General features: G+C 39.1%; 1 protein-coding gene across 2 annotated transcripts; it reads right to left on the bottom strand.

The window, feature by feature from the left end:
• Positions 1 to 1,343: 1,343 nt before the first annotated feature.
• On the bottom strand, positions 1,344 to 10,958 carry bmp4 (bone morphogenetic protein 4). 2 transcript variants are annotated; one of them, XM_062439860.1, is made up of 4 exons: positions 10,702 to 10,958; positions 6,495 to 6,617; positions 5,405 to 5,769; positions 1,344 to 3,145 (listed from the first exon to the last, which is right to left on the bottom strand). In XM_062439860.1, the coding sequence occupies exons 3-4, from the start codon at positions 5,760 to 5,762 to the stop codon at positions 2,292 to 2,294; spliced, it is 1,212 nt and encodes a 403-aa protein (XP_062295844.1). In that variant the 5' UTR covers positions 5,763 to 5,769; positions 6,495 to 6,617; positions 10,702 to 10,958; the 3' UTR covers positions 1,344 to 2,291. The 2 variants fall into 2 exon arrangements, with proteins under 2 accessions (XP_062295844.1, XP_062295845.1); XM_062439861.1 differs by lacking the exon at positions 10,702 to 10,958 and having other exon boundaries at positions 6,495 to 6,621.
• Positions 10,959 to 18,449: the final 7,491 nt, after the last annotated feature.

Here is an 18,449-nt window from a genome sequence, read left to right on the forward strand (position 1 = left end):
ATGGGAATGACAATAGCCCTCAATCTGTCTTTAAGGACTCATTCTGTAATTGACCCCCACCCCACCTTCCTTCACATACACACGCTTGCATTTATCTGTCTATTTCCTGAAGTTCTTAGCAATCACGTGGCTCATGACGTCACCTCTCCTCCTCCAAACACACACTGAGAGCTCGACTCATGGAAGGCTGGTGGTAAACTAAATGGCAGGCTCACTGGGTGTGCTAAGCTTATATAAACGTCCCTCTTCAGGCTTTTTAATAAACATGCATCCCCTCTTTGTGTAGGGTAGTGGGATAATGAACAGTCAGACAATTACCATAACTGGCTGATGTTATCTCAACTTCAGGGGGAGATCAGTTGAAATGTTGTAATTGCACTGTCAAGCTGCTGGAAAGACACCCCCCTTGTTTTCCTGAACACGCACATACACGTACCTCCCACCTTCGGCTCCTTGTCTTCTGCCTTCAGCCACTTCAAAATGAAATTCTTCTCTGTCTTCTCCTCTTTTACCAGTTTCTGCCTCTTTTTTTGACACTGATATGCAGGCATCAAAGAGAAGCCTGGAGGCCATTAGAGGGCCTGAGGGCCTGCACATGCTCCGGTAGGAAAAACTAACAAACCTGACTTGTCATTATAATAAATCACCTAATTTATCTGACAAGACCTACAAGTTAAGTATCTTTCTAGTTAGGCTGACTGAACAAAAAAATTTCTTTGTCCTGATATTGGCTAACTGTGAAGTTTTAAAATAGGATTTCTGAATAACAAGTATTTTAAAAAACCATAAGGGCTGATACTGTTAATTTTATATCTTAATAAACCCCAGTGGTTTGCCCCTTAGACATGCTGATGTACAGGGCACTCGCTGCGAAACAATGCACAGCCAACGTCCCCCCACAGTTCAAAGGAGTCGCTCTCTCTAAACATTATCATATAATTTGGGCCAGCCGTCAGCTTGTAAATAAGTGATGTAGAAGCCTATTGTGTGATGGGGCACAGGTTGGAGACAGGCGTCTTTGCTCTGTCGGCATGAGCCGCTGAAGACAAAGGCAGGAGACAGAGCGTCTAACCTTTGATTCTTCTGAGGACTCAGCCGCCTTGTATCAGGGCAGGACGCATCGGCCACAATCATGCCCCCAATGTGGGGACGTCAAGAACAATAGAATCACTCTCACACTGTCAGACTCAACAACCCGCCCCAGCTGCAATTGGATTAGCGAGTGTCCAACCACCACATGTTAGCCTAATTGACATAAAAGTGAAATCTGAGAACAATAAGACCCTCACCAAAGGCCCTGTATCTTTGAAATGGCATACCATTTATGTAGCAACAACTGTCCTTGAAAAGAGGATGAAAATTGAGAAATTCCATTACCACAGGGCGATCATTTCCACTATTTGTCTTTCTTTGGTGAAGTGTGAATCATTCAAAGTTGGTGAGATGTCAAATAATAAAGCAAACATTCTTTTATTTGGGAAAGACAGGGCGTCAGAAAGATTTCTCTGCTTTTTTTCCTTTAAGCTAAAAAGTGATTTAAACATGCTTGAAAGGCCACCAGGATAAGTATCAGCCTTAGAATTTAAATCCAAATTCATGTTAAAACAGTAATAGAGATTTACTGTCAACTTTTATTTCTACAACCCCTTTATAGTTTTTACAGATAATTTACAAAAAGGTAGGACTGATTTTCTTTTAAGGGGCTTACTCAAATAATCTGTTTAATACCAATGTGAAGAGGTTAATTAAAGTCAATGTACATTTTTGATTATTTCAACTGATTCATTAAAAAAAATCAGTGTTGTGACAAATTCACGCAGTGCTCAAATTTATGCAAATACACAAAGGGTGCATCTTGTGATCTGCTTGAATGTATTATTGGAAGCAATTCATGTTTTTATTTTTCTCCAAAATGTATATAATATGAAAGCAATAAATATTACCAGTAAATAAACTTTTTACTTTTTAGATTGTTTTTTACTATTTTCTCAATAAAAAAACTTATACAATCTAATGTACATTATGAAAAGTTGTACAGCTTTTTTATGTTTAAAATAAGGACTCAATTTATTTTTAATATGTAGATATAAATATATATATTTTGTCAAAATATATGATATTGTCAAAGAAACAAAAAAAGTGAGACAAACATACACCTCAACATAAACGTTATAAATAAGGGTCCAAGTGAACATTTTTGGGAGTAGACCTTCTGATTTGTTTTAGCGTCCATGTTTATTTTTTCATGTCGCCAGTCCAAGTCCAAGTTCTAGTTAGTGTGTGTGTGTGTGTTAGCGGCAGCCGCAGCCCTCCACTACCATTTCTTGGTAGTTTTTTAGGACCACCTTGTCATGTTCATCTAGGTAGAGCATGGAGATGGCGCTGAGCTCTGTTGGCACACAGCAGGCCTTGGGAATGTTGTTGTTCACAGAGTTCACCAGTGTCTGAACAATGGCATGGTTGGTTGAGTTCAGATGATCGGCCAGAGGAAAGGGGCATTCCCCATGGCAGTAATAGGCCTGGTAACCAGGGGGCGCCACTATCCAGTCATTCCAGCCTACATCGCTGAAGTCTACGTACAGTGCGTGGCGCCGACAGTTGCGGTTACGCTTGCGGCCCCGTTGCTTGGGGCTGCGCTTGGTCCGGCGGGTCAGCGGATGACCCTTCCCATCATGGCCAAAGGTAACCAGGAGGGGACGTAGCTGCTCCCAGTCTTCGCCAGGCTCCTGGTGTAGTGAACGGCTGATGCGGACATGTCGGCCCTGGTGGCGCGGCGTCTGGTTGAGGTGTATAACCTCCACAGCCAGCCCGTAATTGGGGAGGCGTTCACGAGTCCAGCGCAGCACGGCAGGGCTGACATCAAAGCTCTCCCAGCGTGACATGTTGTGGTGCACAAGTCGTGTGTCCAGGAGTTGTGTGATTAGCTGCCCAGGCCGCGGGGGCTTTAACACCTCGTACACGTTTATCCGGTGAAGCCCATGGTCATCTGAGAGGGCATCAGTGATGGCCTCATCTATCTGATGACGGTAGAGCCTCAGTTCGGCAGAAGAGAGCAGCTCGTCCTCTGGAATGCTGCTGAGGTTGAACAGGAAGCGAAGGGGCTTGGTTTCTCCATCATCCAGCTCATGCACCCTTTCCATGTGCTCTGAAAATGAGCAAGAGGACACTTTATAGTTACATATTGCTAATAATGTGCAAGATAAACTAATGCAATGTGTAAAATGTAAACTGACAAATTTGCTTCAGATAAACAACTTCTGAGTTTAAAAAATGCAGATACAGATTTTTCCATGAAGACACAATATATGTTCTTTAGCCCCCAAAGATTCTGACGATACCAGCAGATATAACTATGAAACACTGCTTTGAGCTGATATAACCACACACCTCACACTCCACATGGCTTAATTGACACAAAGGAATGTATGTGCTCACTTTTCAAGAACTTTAAGGTATCCAAGAATGTAAATATACATCACCCACACTTCCTTATCTATCTATAAGGATTATCCTGTACTTCTCTCAATGCCTTTCTCTAAGCACTTTGCTGAAACACGCATTACAAGGAGGGTGGTGATTAACGTACCACAGCTACAGTATAAACACAGTGGAGGCTCCCTGTTCCACGCTCAGTCTGCAGATTTCTGGCAAGATCACCATTGTTGGGGAAAGGAATGTTGTGTCTACTATTTTCCTGCTCAATCCACCCCTGTTATTTCACACCCAGGCCCTAATCTTACCCAGGTGGTTCTCATTATTAAAACCTGCTGTGTTTTTGATTAGCTCTGCAGTTTGTTCACTTAAGACATTTATCATTTTCATCATGAATAATCATTAAGCAGTCAGACAATACGGTAGAATCTCATTCATCTGAATCCCATGGGAAAGAAGGTCTAGCGAGGGAATGCGGTGCATTCAAATCCTCAACCAAAGCTTATTCAAAATCGGAAATGTGCACACACACAACCTCTCGTGTAACCTGTCTGCTTTGTAGTTTAATGCACAAAGTAATTTAAAATGAATGAAAAACAAGGAGGTATCACTTGTTACACAAAACCAATAAATCCATTAAGATAGACAGTTACATGATTTATCCTGTCAGTAAAACTTTTCTTCTCACCCAACTGTTCATCTGATGCAGTACCTCACTGTGTTTTGGACAGATCAGTCAAATGAATCACACTATCATACAATGGTGCTTCCATGAAAGGGAGCACTCCCACTCAAAAGGCCTCGAAGCGTATTATTAACATAGTTTAGCAAAAAAAGAAGAAGGGTAAATGCTTGTAGAGAGCAGTAGGAACTCATAGAGACACACATGCATTTACACACACACGTTGCATCACAAGCAGAAGTTCCTGCTCCAGCAGCGGTGCTCTTTCTTCCTGACTAGCTGTGGTACGCTGCCGTGTTAGTGTGTGTTGGTGTGTGCTACTGCAAGCAGTGTGATTGACAAGCTGCAATAAGGCTGACTCATCCCTTCTTCCTCACTCCTAAGGGCAGACATGTTCTGTAGCCCTAAAGCTCCCCGGTTTCTACGTTCACCACGCTACACGCTCTCTTCCTCACTTGCTAAATCTGGTACATCATCTCTGTCTGAAAATGTTTTTTAAGCATTTCCACAACATATTTCAGACTAGATTTCCAGCCTTTATTTACATTTAGCAGATCAGTCAACCTGGAGTTTCTCCGAGCTTAATTGAAACCTCTGCCATTGCCGCTAAAACTAAGCAGATCCAAGTCACAATAAGCAGAAACTGCTCTACGTACCAGTCCTTCTATCACACCAGCCTCTGAGACTGTTTTTCCATCTATCCAGAGAGCTGCAGTGTCTGCTCTCAGCACCCACATTGTTGGCAGTAGGGGCTTTATTTAGAAGGCTGCAGAGTAGCATTAAAGATAATTGCACGTTGAGGAAGGTCCTTCTAAAAGAGCCCTCCATATAAACCGGAGACATGAGAGAGGAGCACACTCCAATTCCAGGCCAAGACTGGGCTTTTTTAAGCCATGTTCTGTTGGGTGGGGTGAGAAGTGTAAGTCAGTAATATGAAGGTATGCTTTCCCTTTAGCTGCTAACTAAACACGCAGAGTTTTGTCAAATGAGGCTCTTGAGAGCTTGTCTAGCAGAATTTTTTGCCCCTCTTTAGACAGTGTTTGGTGACCACATCCTTAGATTCTTTGGTTATGGTAAGATGGGTGGAGCTGCCTTACAATCATTTTTTCAAGGGATGAAGGATTTTTTTTTACCCTGAATAGCAGTCCTCGCCCATGCTAATGAAATGCAGTGCTACAAAAATTATTGCTGTAATGTTTCTGCACTGACATAATACATTAATCATCGCTCTCTCTCCTATTTATTTCCTCCCTACTACATATGATGCTAACATCCTCCATTTTTCCTTACCTTCATGATGGAAACCCCTCACAGTGTTGGCTCGGCTGGCTGACCTCTCCGGGTACTCAAAAGAGATGTCATGCACTCCAGCCTCCTCAGCCTCCCCCGACTGTAGCCGATAGAGGTCCAGCAGGTAGCGAGGCACAGTGGCCGAGCGGCTGGGCCGCGGCCGCCTCTTGAGGCCAAACATGTGCAGCAGCGTGGCCTCGAAGTCCCGCAGCAGTTCATGGCTCTGAGCGGCCGAACGACCCTGCAGGCCTGGTACTTTCTTTTTCCCTTCTTCAGGTATCAGACTAGCATGGTTGCTCTCTCCCAGCAGGACTTGGCATATTAAAATGACCATCAGCATTCGATTACCAGGAATCATGATGTCTCTGAGGAGAGCAGCAGATTGCACAGAGAGATAAAAAAATTAGGACAGGACTGAACAGAGCAGAGAGGAAAATTTAGAAAATGAAACACAGGGAAGAATGAGAAAGGTCTCCATTTTTGCAGACATAAAAGATTTGTCTACTTATTTTCTGTCTTCACCTGTTCAAAAACACCCTCTTAAAAACCTGTAACTGTTTCCGCTGTGGGCAGACTCTAATTGTTTTTAATAGTTCAGTCTGCCTTGTTTACAGCAAAGCAGGCCCCGATCAGATAGACCACTTGCAGTTTATCTTTGGCGACATCCTCCAAAGGTAAACAGCTGGTTCAAGAACCCAACTTTTTGAATGGAATCTGATGGCCAGGCTTCACTCCTTCCCTCCCCCCTCATCTCCTCCCTCCTCCACTATGATTAGACAAATAAAAGAGGCAGCCCCGGGGTCACAGCAAATTCTTAACTCGATAAGGAGCCGCGGTCCCTCACAGTCTGCTCCAACAAGCCATGAGGCAAGCTCATGTATGAATGTATACGCCACACATTTAACAAGATTTTTGCGACTGAAAAATGTCTCCCATATACAAATGCCTTACCCAACTCCCCATGGTGACTTTCAGTTCAAGTCTGGATAAATGCCAGTAAATCAGTCATTCAGTAGACAGAGAGGAAAGAGAATGTGTGCGGCAATGTGTCACATGCCACAAATTGAAATGGCATGGTCCACTTACTTACCGACAGAAAATAAAGCATGGGAAAACAGTCCATGTTTGTTGGGAGCAGGCAATGGACACGTTCTTCCAGGAAATGTTAGGTGGTGTTGGGTGGCTGCAGGAGAACGTTGGAGTGACCCTGTTCCTGAAAGATACAGATAAAAAACACAGGGAAAGTATAAACTGAATGCAGTTGCAAACACTTGAGGTTGTTACATGGTATTTACTTAAAGAGCAGTAGAGGAAATGTGTGTATATCTGTGTCAGCATGTGTGTTTGTGGGTAAGAGAGAGACCCAGTGTCTCTTTAAGGCTTATCATTTTGGCTCATGGGCTAAGCTAGCTATTTACTGTAACTGGAATGTAAGGAGGTATGTGCCACAACACAGACAGCAGATCCTTTACACAGAAAACACACTTTATTAAATTATAACATCTATTGCAGAAATCTGCCAGATACCCATTCAGAAAATCAGCTTTCATGCTTTGCAACAATGGCAACTTGTTGTCCAAGGGCAAAAAACATTTGACACATGCCAACCTCAGCTTAAAAAAAATAAAACTGTCCTCTCATGTTCACACATAGACCAAAGAGCTGATAACACCACTTTGATCAAGAGTGGTAAAATCTATATCCAAAACAAGAGGGCTCTTTGCTTACAGAAACCGGCTACAAGTGAACTCACTCAACCTTTATCCACCCCCCCCCCTCCCCCCTCCCCAAATGACTGATCACCCATCTCAGCCAAAGAACTAATTACATCCATCTCAAAAGGGCTTCATCTCTTAGTAACGCTTCCCCACTTCTGGGATCACACCGGTTGCAGTGACACTGATGACAGGCCTTCTGCACTTTGACACCACTGTCATCAGTAGAGGAGTTGTACATTCAGTAGTGGTGTGTTTGGTTCACAAATTCAAAGATATTTTTTTGGTATATGCTACAGAAGACTACTTTTATTAAAATATGGACATTTTAGAGACAGTCACCCCAACAGAAATCTTGAAACTACCCCTTAAAAAAAGAAAAATCCTGACAACCTTCAGTCTAATTCTCCTCAGTCAAGTTTAACAAGTGCAGCAACGTGGCTCTGATGATATAATTTTTCACACGTCAGTTAATGTGCTAAATGCTGCTGAATCATACTAATAAAGTTACTGAATTTGTGACAGAGTGACCACAACAACAGTATCATGGAGCAGTAATTTCAACTCAGTGCTCCAGAGCAACGTAGGTCTTTGGTCATCATTTGGACCCTGTTCCACTGGAGAGCACCCAAGCATTACTACACAGTGAGGATGCACATTAACAGGAACACTGTGTGTGTATGTGTTACATACAGCTTGTGTGTTTTGTGTGTGTGTAAGCATGTCTGGGTTCATATCTGTGTGATTATCTTGGCCCCTGCATGGCTCACTGTACATGCAATCAAGGATCTTTTTCCTAACAGCATTAGACTTTGACCTCTGATTGACCCCCCCTTTCTCGGTCATGACACTAGATCCAGTGTGTGTGAAGAAAGGGTGATGTGCAATGTGTGTGTGTGTGCGTGTGCGTGTGTGTGCATGAGCTAAATGGCGTGCATGCATGTGTGTCTGTACATGTGCACGAGTGTGTGCCAGTGCTTGTATGTTCGTGAGAACTGTGGCAAAGAGAGAGGAGGGTTCAGAACATGATCAGCTCTATTACCCATGGGGTGGGGGGGATAACGTGTGTGTGTGTGAGCGTGAGTGAGCGAGTGTGTGTGTGCACATCTCTGACAACAAACGTTCATTGTACAGAGAGGGCCTCTCCCATGATTACAGGGATTCATAGCACTCAAAAACACTGACCATACAGAACATCTTGTAACTGTAACCAGCCACTGACAAAGCTGCAGGCTAAAACAGACAGACACTCAAAGTGGTGCGACGATGATGAAAGAAGATGTAAGACAGACAGGGAGTAACTTTCAACTCTGGAAAAAGTCATTTGTGCTTATGTTTGCTTGCCTGTTTTCACCAGTGGGGACAAAAAAAGTATAACGTGCTAGTTTTTAGACAAAACTTGGTTCATTTTTTTTAAAGATTTTGCACCACATTTAAGAGCAACTTGTAATCATATGTACTCCTCTAGATTCAACAGTGGAGCTTTCCAGATTGTAAAGCATTCTAAGAAGCTTCAAATTCAGAAGATATTTGAACTGAGCAGAAGACAAAAACATACAGTATTTTGCAACAGCAAATGCAGACCAGGGTGCAATTAGGCCAGAGCAGTCAACTGCCCTTGGCTTTGCTCAATCCCCCTTGGCCACTCTCGCTCTCTCCTTCTCTGACCAGAGATAATGTGATCAGACTATGCACATGGCTCTTCAGATGTGTTTCCTGAGGAATTTGACAGTGATGGTGGGAGGGAAGACGGGAGGGAGGGAGGGAGGGAGGGAGTGAGGGAGAAGGGCAGCAGGTTACCACGGGAACAGCCAAATCTCTGGCCTGATTTTATCATTTTAGATGACAGCAATCAGTTTACAAACATATTTAAAGTCATGGGGATTGTGTTTTGTAGTCAACTACTATATTTTGTTTAGGTATCTGTTTCTGCTCAGTGTCAACACAACCTTAGATTATATACAGTTTATCATGATGTGAATTTTCGATTCTAAGAGCTACTCCACACTACAAGGGAAAAAATGCTACATTCAAACAATATCCTATTTTAACAAAGGAATTTTAATGGTTTGTTTACCTTCCTGATAATAACTGGATTTAAACTAAAGCTGAAAGTAGTTTAAATAATAACTGGGGCTACACTGAGTCAGTGTGCCCAACAAAATGCAGGATCCTCATCTGTGTTGAAAGAAATAAAATAGGGACCTGTAATGTCTCCTGTTGCTGAACAGTGTAGGTTTTGGAATTTATTTGCTCCCAGTGAGCAGTTCAACAGTAAGAACATTCACAGTCAGTGAGATCACTAAAACGAGGTTAATGGTTTTAGCTGTATTTTCTGAAAAGTTAGAAGTCAGATAAATGATGAGCTGCAGAACTTTTTTTATGAGATGACTAATTTCGAAATTAAAACGTGACGACAAATAATCGCTGTGGTGATGTCAGATGCTCTCAGCTGATTTGCGTAACAGTTTGTAATAACACAAATGTAAAACACAGGAGCAGGAACAAGTCAACACATGTGCCAACACTTTTCCTGAAACAAGCAAGAGAAATGGGCTCTCTTACGCACGTGATATAGAAATGTATAAATAGCCTGAATAAATGCTTTCGCTCTCGAGACTTGACGAGTCGGTTTTCCTGCACGATTGCAGCGAAATTTGAGTTGAAAAGTAAAGGTGTGTGCCAAGGACGCCATGCGCCCGCAGGCCGCAAAATGGTTTCTCTGCTGCAGCTTTTCGGTATTAATTGATACAAATTTACATTACAATAAATTATTTAATTGAGTAAACAGGCTACTGAATCCTTGAATTTACAATACTGATGTGTAATTCCTACCCGAACTTACACCTACTGTAACTTTATGACACGTTAATGTGTTTAACTTTGAATGTTTTATCAGACTTTGTCATAACTTAATATAATTGTGGTATTTAAAATGCGCAATTACGCACGAGTGACTACAAACTAATATGTGAAACAGAAATTAATAATGTGGTTTAAATGTAATCTTAAAAAATATTTTTTCCAACTCTGGCATAAATTCAGTGATGTGTCATCTCCATCTTTCACTTTACGCATACGGTGAAGCAGATACAGGTGTCCAATCGGGCGAAATCGGTGCTAAATTTTGGAAATATTCACATTATTGTGAATAATGTAAATATTTTAACTTTAAGAAGCGCAGAGCAATTGGACGCTCTGTTGTGAAATGACCTCACTATGTTGGTTTGTAACTGTTCAACTCTTGGGTATTAAAGACTTTACCACCCTTCGTGTTCCACCAGGATCTTTGCGCTATGAGCACAAAAAGTACACTTTTATTTCTATTTATCTCAGTTACTGCGGCAATGAGGCAGTCTGTTCCGTTTTATGTGAATGTATGCGTCCACAGTTCAACCAGTAACGATGTCTAAACTCTCAGTGAAGTCAGTCGAACACGCACAAACACCAAATCCCCAAAACTAAAAGTCACAAGTATCAACGTCATTCCCTCCTATATGATTCAAAAGGTTCGGTTTCTAAAAGCTGCACAACTGAATCTGTTACGTGCAAATGTGTCAGTGCCAATAAAGGAGCGCTTACCATCAGTAGAGGTACAGGTATCCACGAATTAAGTGAATATGAAAGGGAAGGTGTGAGGCAGTCCAGGCGTAAAACCGAAAAACGCCGAAATGAGCCTTAAAGGAGAAGCTGTGTGCCTTTTTAGCTCATTAATCCCTTATCGACACCTCTAAACGGCCAAGAGGAGACAGGGTTGGAGTGAAGGCCGGCGCTCGGAGTCTGCAGCAGAGTTTCCTATCCGTCTCTAATACAGTTCGTGAAAGCGGGCGGTGCGCAGGACGTGCAGACTTTCCAAATGATCCAGCATCTATGGCCCCTTGCAGTTTTTATGTGTCCGCCCAATTTACCCTCCCTGCCTCCTCCTCCCTCCCCGACCCCCACCTCCCTCATCTGTCTCAAACACCTTGGATAACCCCCCTTCTCTCCTCCTCCACTTTAAATAAAGAGAGCTCATTCCACGCAGTATTTTCCTTTTAATTGCGTGAAACTTTATAATTTGACTCTGAATAACAACAAAATACTCAGTCGTTTGAATCTGCATTTAAATGCCGAGATCCTGACAGTAAACTACTCACTGCTAGGTCACGTCGTGGTACTCTAAATTAAAAAAAAAAGACTCATGCAGACGTAAACAACTGGTCTGCATATAATTTAAGAGGCATTCAAGGAATAGAAATGTAAGGGTTGATTTAGGTTTAAACGAGAAACGAATAAAAATGTGAGATATCAAAAGAAAAAAAATAACACGTGTGGATTTGCTCTATAAGTACGGCATTTGTTGACCTAGTTCTAATTGATCACAATCGCTGACAATTTATATGCCACAGCCTCTGCTGAATATTAGTGCAAAAATAAAGTATACAATTAAATATTTTTCGCAAAATAAAAAAATCCATATTCTTTTATTTTACCCTGAAGCAGATTTGGAGCCGTTTATTTAGAGATGTGGTCCCTATAAAGGTCAGTATGAGTGTTAATGGAACCTCTGATAGTTCGTCGCTTACTGTCACTAATATAAAAACAGGGAGGATCAAAAGTGTTTTCCATCCTTTACACTCAATAGGCTTCTGTGTTTATCGAGTTCAACTAGTCATCTGGATTATATTAGTGTGAGGAAATTTAGGGGGGTAATGTCCCAAATATTGGTCGCCCATTAGTTGAAACCTTTTGATAAAAGATTTTCTTCTTGAATCCCATTTGAGAAGAGTTTTGCAGCTACACAGGTTACAATGGAACCCCCCCCCCAACCCCACAGGGAACCAGTGTCTTAAAATATCTTTGGAATGACTCACATTGTACATATGGAGCTGTTAAAAACAATTATTTTATCATTTTTAAAATATTTGTTTGACACTTAACTGAGCTACTCACACACATGCTAATCTGTTCATGAAAACATCTAAAAACGATAAACTCAATAAGATAGGTCATATATCATATATATCATAAATTGAATATACAGAAAATCACAACCACACATACTCACAATAACCATCATTTTTTATAATATTGCTGCATTTGTAATATTCTCCACACTTTTCAAAAACTTTTCTCAGGTAATTTCCTGTTTGATGCAATTATTGTTTGACCGTATTGCTGCCCAGAAAGAAAGAGAAATGTGAATTCCCTAAACATGTCTGAAAAATGGAACCATTACTTTCTGCTCCTATTTATATCTAATGATCAACAGCCTGAAGCATTACAACATTTAGATATTTTAAAATAGCCATTGCAGCTCTGTTTTGTGCTGCCAACACAACAAACTAATGTCACACAATTTATTGTCTTTGGAAGAAACTTGCTCTTTTACTTATCATACTCAAAATACCTTTTTACCTTTTTTCTGCATAAGTGTGACATCCTCTTACTGTGTCTCAAACAGTTTACAGTCAGTGTATCCACATGTTCAATAATGACTTTCTCTGCACAGAAATGATTTAGGTGCAAGGTTTTAAGAATCTCTTTGTTATTGTCACAGCCATGTTTACTCACTGCACTTTACAATAGTTAATCCCTACCTGATAAAATGCTTACTGATTTGCTTTGGGCAGCATTTTATTGTCTTTAGATACAATATGAGACTTTGTCAAGCTTCCATGTTCTTGGGGATTTCCGTACTACTAAAGTGGATTAGTTATCTGATAAACTGCATACCGAGTAATGTGTTATCGTCATAACGGTAGGATTTACTCTGAGATAATGATTGAAATGTCTGCAAAATGTGGTAGTCAGCCAGATTTGGTTGAAAAAAGCTTAATTTCCAAAGTGAAGTGAATTTATGCCAAACATTTTCTACCAAAATTATCCTAAACTTCCTGAACCAGAAGGTTTATCAGTCTGAGACACTGTTATGTCTGCAACATAGAGATATATTAGCCTCAGTGATTCTTGAATGCTTTAAATCTGCTCCTGATCGCTCTGGTTCTCTTCCTGCGGTTGTTTCAGAACTGTGAGGCCATGCTGACTGGGACAGAACAGTGATCTAACTTGGAAACATTTGGGACATTTTTTGTTACCTTTACTTTTGTAATCTTACTCCATGTTGTTTGCACAGTGGGCCCATTTAAATCAAACTGTTTTGTCAATCATTATTGGTAGGCTAGATTTAAACTTTGGTTGGAAAGCCTTTAGCACTATTTAGCTCTTGACTGCCGGACCTGAAGGATGAATCCATTTGCAAGAGATATGCAAAAGTTGCAGATAAATGTCATGGTATGTGTGCATCTGTGCATGCACGTGTGTGTGTGTTTGTGTGGCTTTTAAGATGTGCTTTGTGACTCAGGCCCTCTCACCTACTAGCGCATACCTTCTGCATGACTCTTGATGCTGGATCTCAAGCTGTGATTGTCTCATTTCAACACCATTACTAAAACCATTTGTGTTTTGACTCTTTGATGGAGACCCTGTCATGCACAATTTAACTTGCAGCCTTTCTTGTGGGATCCATATTTCATGTTTTCACTTTCAAGTTGTAATGGGTGGGAGCAATCATGCTAATGACGTGCTCTGTCTGTGTTTAATCTTTTTTTGTTTGTTTGTTTGTTTGTTTTATTTAATGGCATACGGATAGGAAAGCAGTGGAGGATGCAGGTTAACAACATGTAGAATACTGAAAAAGAGAGATTAACTGTAGATGTGTATGCAGAAGATGTGTGGTGAATGATTGCTGTATGGAAGCAGCTGTGGGGAATGAATTTGGAAATAAAAGTATTTAAATCATTAATGACATTTGTGGTTGCAGTAATAGTAGAAACAGGGATGGTAGGAAAAAAAATCGGCGAATGAGTAAATAAATACATGGAAACGAATGAGGGAAGGAAAAAAATCCAATAAACCATTATGTGACAATAATAATAATAGTAATATCAATAATGGCAAAAATAAAAAAAAAATAAAAAAGCCAAAGAATTCTTTATTCTGTTCTTCTTTTGCAGTTTCAATGTAATGTGCTTGTGTCTGTGTAAGTTTGTTTTGACTTATATGTCTGCCTTTAAAGAGTGTATATGTGTGTGCATGCGTATGTGAATATACATTGTTTTTGTTGGAGGGCTGAGTTTTGTTCCAGAGTTACCAGTTTTGTTAAAAGAGTTAACCACTGTGAGATGGTGAGTTGTTTTCTGTTTTTCAAATTTAGTAAAATAGTTTTCTTGAAAGTGGTTAGGGCTACCAGTAGAGGTGTTGTGATTGTTTTGTGATGAGTCAAGTATGTTCAAGTCTCCTAGTATGTTTAGTGACAGAGAGAAGGGGATTCTGCACCCAAAGAACAGTGATATTGTTTTAGTTATTTCTTTACAGAAGTGTTGTACTGGTGGGCAGAGCCAAACTGCATGGAGGCACTGGTCAGTTGTGTTAAAGGTAAATTAGCTCATGTCCGATCTGGTAAGTCCCATTATCTGCATCTTGTATGTTAATATGTTTTCAGTGAATGACTTTGTATGAAATTAGTCTTGTGTAAGTGAAGGACGTGAAGATGGAAGGTTTGAAGGTTGAGGGTTGTTTTGTTTTGCATATTTCAGTCCAGGAGTCATTATTGGTGCTGATGGTAGCATCTTTTCTCCATTTTTTAATTGGAATATGCATAGTGGAGTCAATGGAGGAAAAAAGTTTGTATAATTTTGAATTGAATTTTAATTGAGTGTATTATAAGCATCTCACCTCTCCAATGCCATACTTTTGCATTAACTGTTGGAAAGTAAGTAAAGTATGATTATAAAGTATTATATCCTACCATTTGGTGTCTATAAAGAAAATGGGTTGTGTCAAATAGGTGACATTGTGAAGTTTGTCATTTTATTGACTTTCCACCAGGCTGACAGAGTTGTGGCTATTGTTGTGTTGCGAAGGCGGGGTAAATCCATGGTTGCTATTTCTTTTATTATGATTGTGTCTACTGTGTTGAACCATTTGGGTCTGGGGTCATTGTGAATAGGTAATTGATTTTTGGTAATATCATCATCTTTACAGTAGAGATTCAGCCTGTGATAGATAATGGCGACATCATCCAGTGGTTTAAGTCATCATCTGTTGTTTTTAATAAAGGAACGAAATTGAGATTGAATGATTCTGACAGTCTTGAGGATATTTTTATGCCTAGATATATGATATTGCCTGTGATCAGGGAGAAGGGGGGGGCTCTGAAAAGTAACATTCCAACAATTCTGGCACAGTTATAAAACAGTTAATTTGTTCCAATTTATTAAATAGTCAGAAAGGTCAGAGTGGTTATTTATCATTTTGATAACTTCATTCATTGATTAATTTGGATTTTGTAGAAATTGTTATATGTCATCTGCATAGAGACACATGTTGAGGATTATGTTGTTTGTTGTGATGCTGATTATAATGTTCAGATACTGATTTTGACATATTTTTGTGGCTAAGGGTTCAAATAGTGATGGTGGAGTGGACAACCTCGTCTGGTCCCTCTACAGAGTGTGACATTTTGTGAGGTTATCCATTTGTAGTGACTGTTGCCATGGATGTGCTGTAGAGAATGTTGATCCACTGAATTAATCATTTACCAAAGCCAAACATTTATTTTTTTATTTTTTTATTGTATTTGCTTTTTCACTTGAGCTTAGTTTTTGAACTACATCTGAAATACTTTGGAAGATTTTTCCATCATTTTCCAAAAACGTCATCATGAGCAACATCAGCCTCTGTTTGTTTGTGAGCTGTGTTTACCCTGAGCAAGCCGTCAAGTCAAGTTTGTGAGGGCTCCTAAGCTCCTATGGCCTGCTGAAGAAAAAAAAAGTTGGCCCTTATACACATTCAGAGTGTTTTAATCAATGACAAATGAACAATAATGCCAGAGAGTCTCAGCCCCTTATATCTGATTAGCACTTTTATTGATGCCCCTTATTATACACTGGAAATTATATGTAAGGAATGTAAATGTGTGTGTTATTTGGCAATGTCAACATTAACTTTCTTAAAATTGAAGGTTGACTTTCTTAATGTATTGTATTCAACCTACTTTTATCCCTTGATTCATGAACCAACCAAAATAACATGTTCATCAGCTACACTTAATAACATCTTAATCCATTTTCTGGACTTTGAAATTACATCAGTATTATTGATGTCTGATAAGTCTGATCATTTCCCTGTATTTCAATTAATTCAAACCAAGGGAAATATGCATCTCAAATGTAAAAACACCGCTCATGAGAAAAAAAATATCAACAATTTTGAAAAAGAATATGGAGCCTTTCAAGTTTTTAATCAATGGGATGAAGTTTTAAAATGGTAAGATGTTGAAAAAGATTATCAGACATTTTTAGTGGTCTTTAATTCTGTTTGTGAGAAATGCTTTCCACTGATTACTACACAAATATGAAAGGTTCTGATTTAATTTAATTCTAATTTAATTTAAAGTCAGTTTCCTTCACTTTGCAATTTTGAACCACCCAGTGCTAAAGTAAGCATGGTGTAATTGAGAATTAAAAAGATTCTGCCGAAGGACATGACAGAATAAGAATCAGTTTCATTATGCAAATTATAGATTACATTATTGATCTCTTATCTTTTTAATCATCCCACATGAATTTAAAATGACCAATAAGTGATTCCAATAATGTTGGTAGAAATACTCAGCTGAACTAGCACTGTTGCTACTTGTTAACAATATTTCTTCTGTTTAAGATGATACAAAATGTGCTTGGTGTCTTTTTTAGATTTGACCAAAGCATTTGATACAGACAATCATAAAACTCTTATTTCCAGACTTAATTAATAAATAAATATGCAGGATGTTGCTCTCAAGTGACTTATTAACTATTTAAATTAAAACAATTAGTATCCATCAATGGTTGCATATTAAAAAAGGTAAAAATGCTTTTTGTGTACCCCAGGTTTATATACTTGGTCATTTATTATTTTTTTAATAAACATTAATGAGTTGCCTATGACTTGTGGAAATCTTCTCCCTATTATACTTTTGTAGGGAAACTAATCCTACTCTAAACATGAATCTAAATATTAACAAATAGCATGGGAATTCTTCAAGTACCATATAAAAATGTTAGGAATTATTATACTGTCTTTTCTTTGAATGTATTTGTATCTTCATTATTGTGCAAATAAACTAAAGCAAACTAAACTAAATTGCCTGATATTGCACTAGTTTATTAAAACACTGTATCAAGTTAGTGTTATTTTTTAAAATTGAAAACCCATGAAGGTTCCACAACAGCAACACATGTCCTGGTTTACTGGCATTTTAGCAATTATATACAGATATATGAATCATATCATGTTTACAGCATTGTTTAGCATTGGACTATTGTAAAAAATGTGATTTCGTAGGGTTGTGTTTGTCATTGTAGGTAGTTTAACAATGCTGACACTGCTAATATTACAAATAACATGTGCCTTGAATAGAACATTACTGCAGTTTAGCATTACTGAAATGTTATAATAAGATATTTTTAGTTTACACATTTGTGACATGAAAAATGTTGATGTCATTTACAACTGGATATTGGTGCAGGGAAACATTATAATGTCACAGTTATATTGAGTAAATGTTATAACATATGGGATCTTTCTGTGATGTTATTGAGATATATGAGCTGTTGAGATATTACGTCAGTATGATGTACTGTAGATGCAACAAGGAACAACCATCAAGACAAGACCACACCAGCATAACCTTAGACCACATGATGTAAACTACAGATAAGCCTCAAAAACAGTGACGCAAAAAAAACGAAACAAATAACAGAGTCATAGCGCAATTTGTTATGGACAGATAAGACACCTACACAGGTACTCGTGATGGAAAAAAGAGGGTTTGTCAAACATGATGGAGGTGATCTGGCTTGGCAAGAATGGCCGCCATTATGACAGAAATGATAAAATATGTGTATGTTGTAAGATGCACGGATCTGGACATAAACTGATGTATAATTTGCTTTTTACATGATACAGAGCCTCTTTAATATGCATTACAAACACGATTATAGTTCTGTTTACAAATGAAAATGTGTTATATACAAAGGGTTATGAGGTGCTAAAAGAAAACAAATACAAATTTATATGAAACCAACATTTAGACTACATATAATCCAGTTGGACATGGTTAAAAAAGTGCCATAATCTTGTAAAACAAAATACACAAACATTGTAAGTTCATCAAGTTATAAGTTGTATATAAATTGTATATTTTGCAACAAAGTTTTTATGATTTTTTTGTTATATGGGTGAAAATATATCATTCATATGTCTGTCCCTACCAATGGCAGCATTTTGTGGTGGATGTGTATTTG

This window comes from Scomber scombrus, chromosome 19, assembly GCF_963691925.1.
Source record: "Scomber scombrus chromosome 19, fScoSco1.1, whole genome shotgun sequence".
In the NCBI taxonomy this organism is placed as follows: Eukaryota; Metazoa; Chordata; class Actinopteri; order Scombriformes; family Scombridae; genus Scomber; species Scomber scombrus.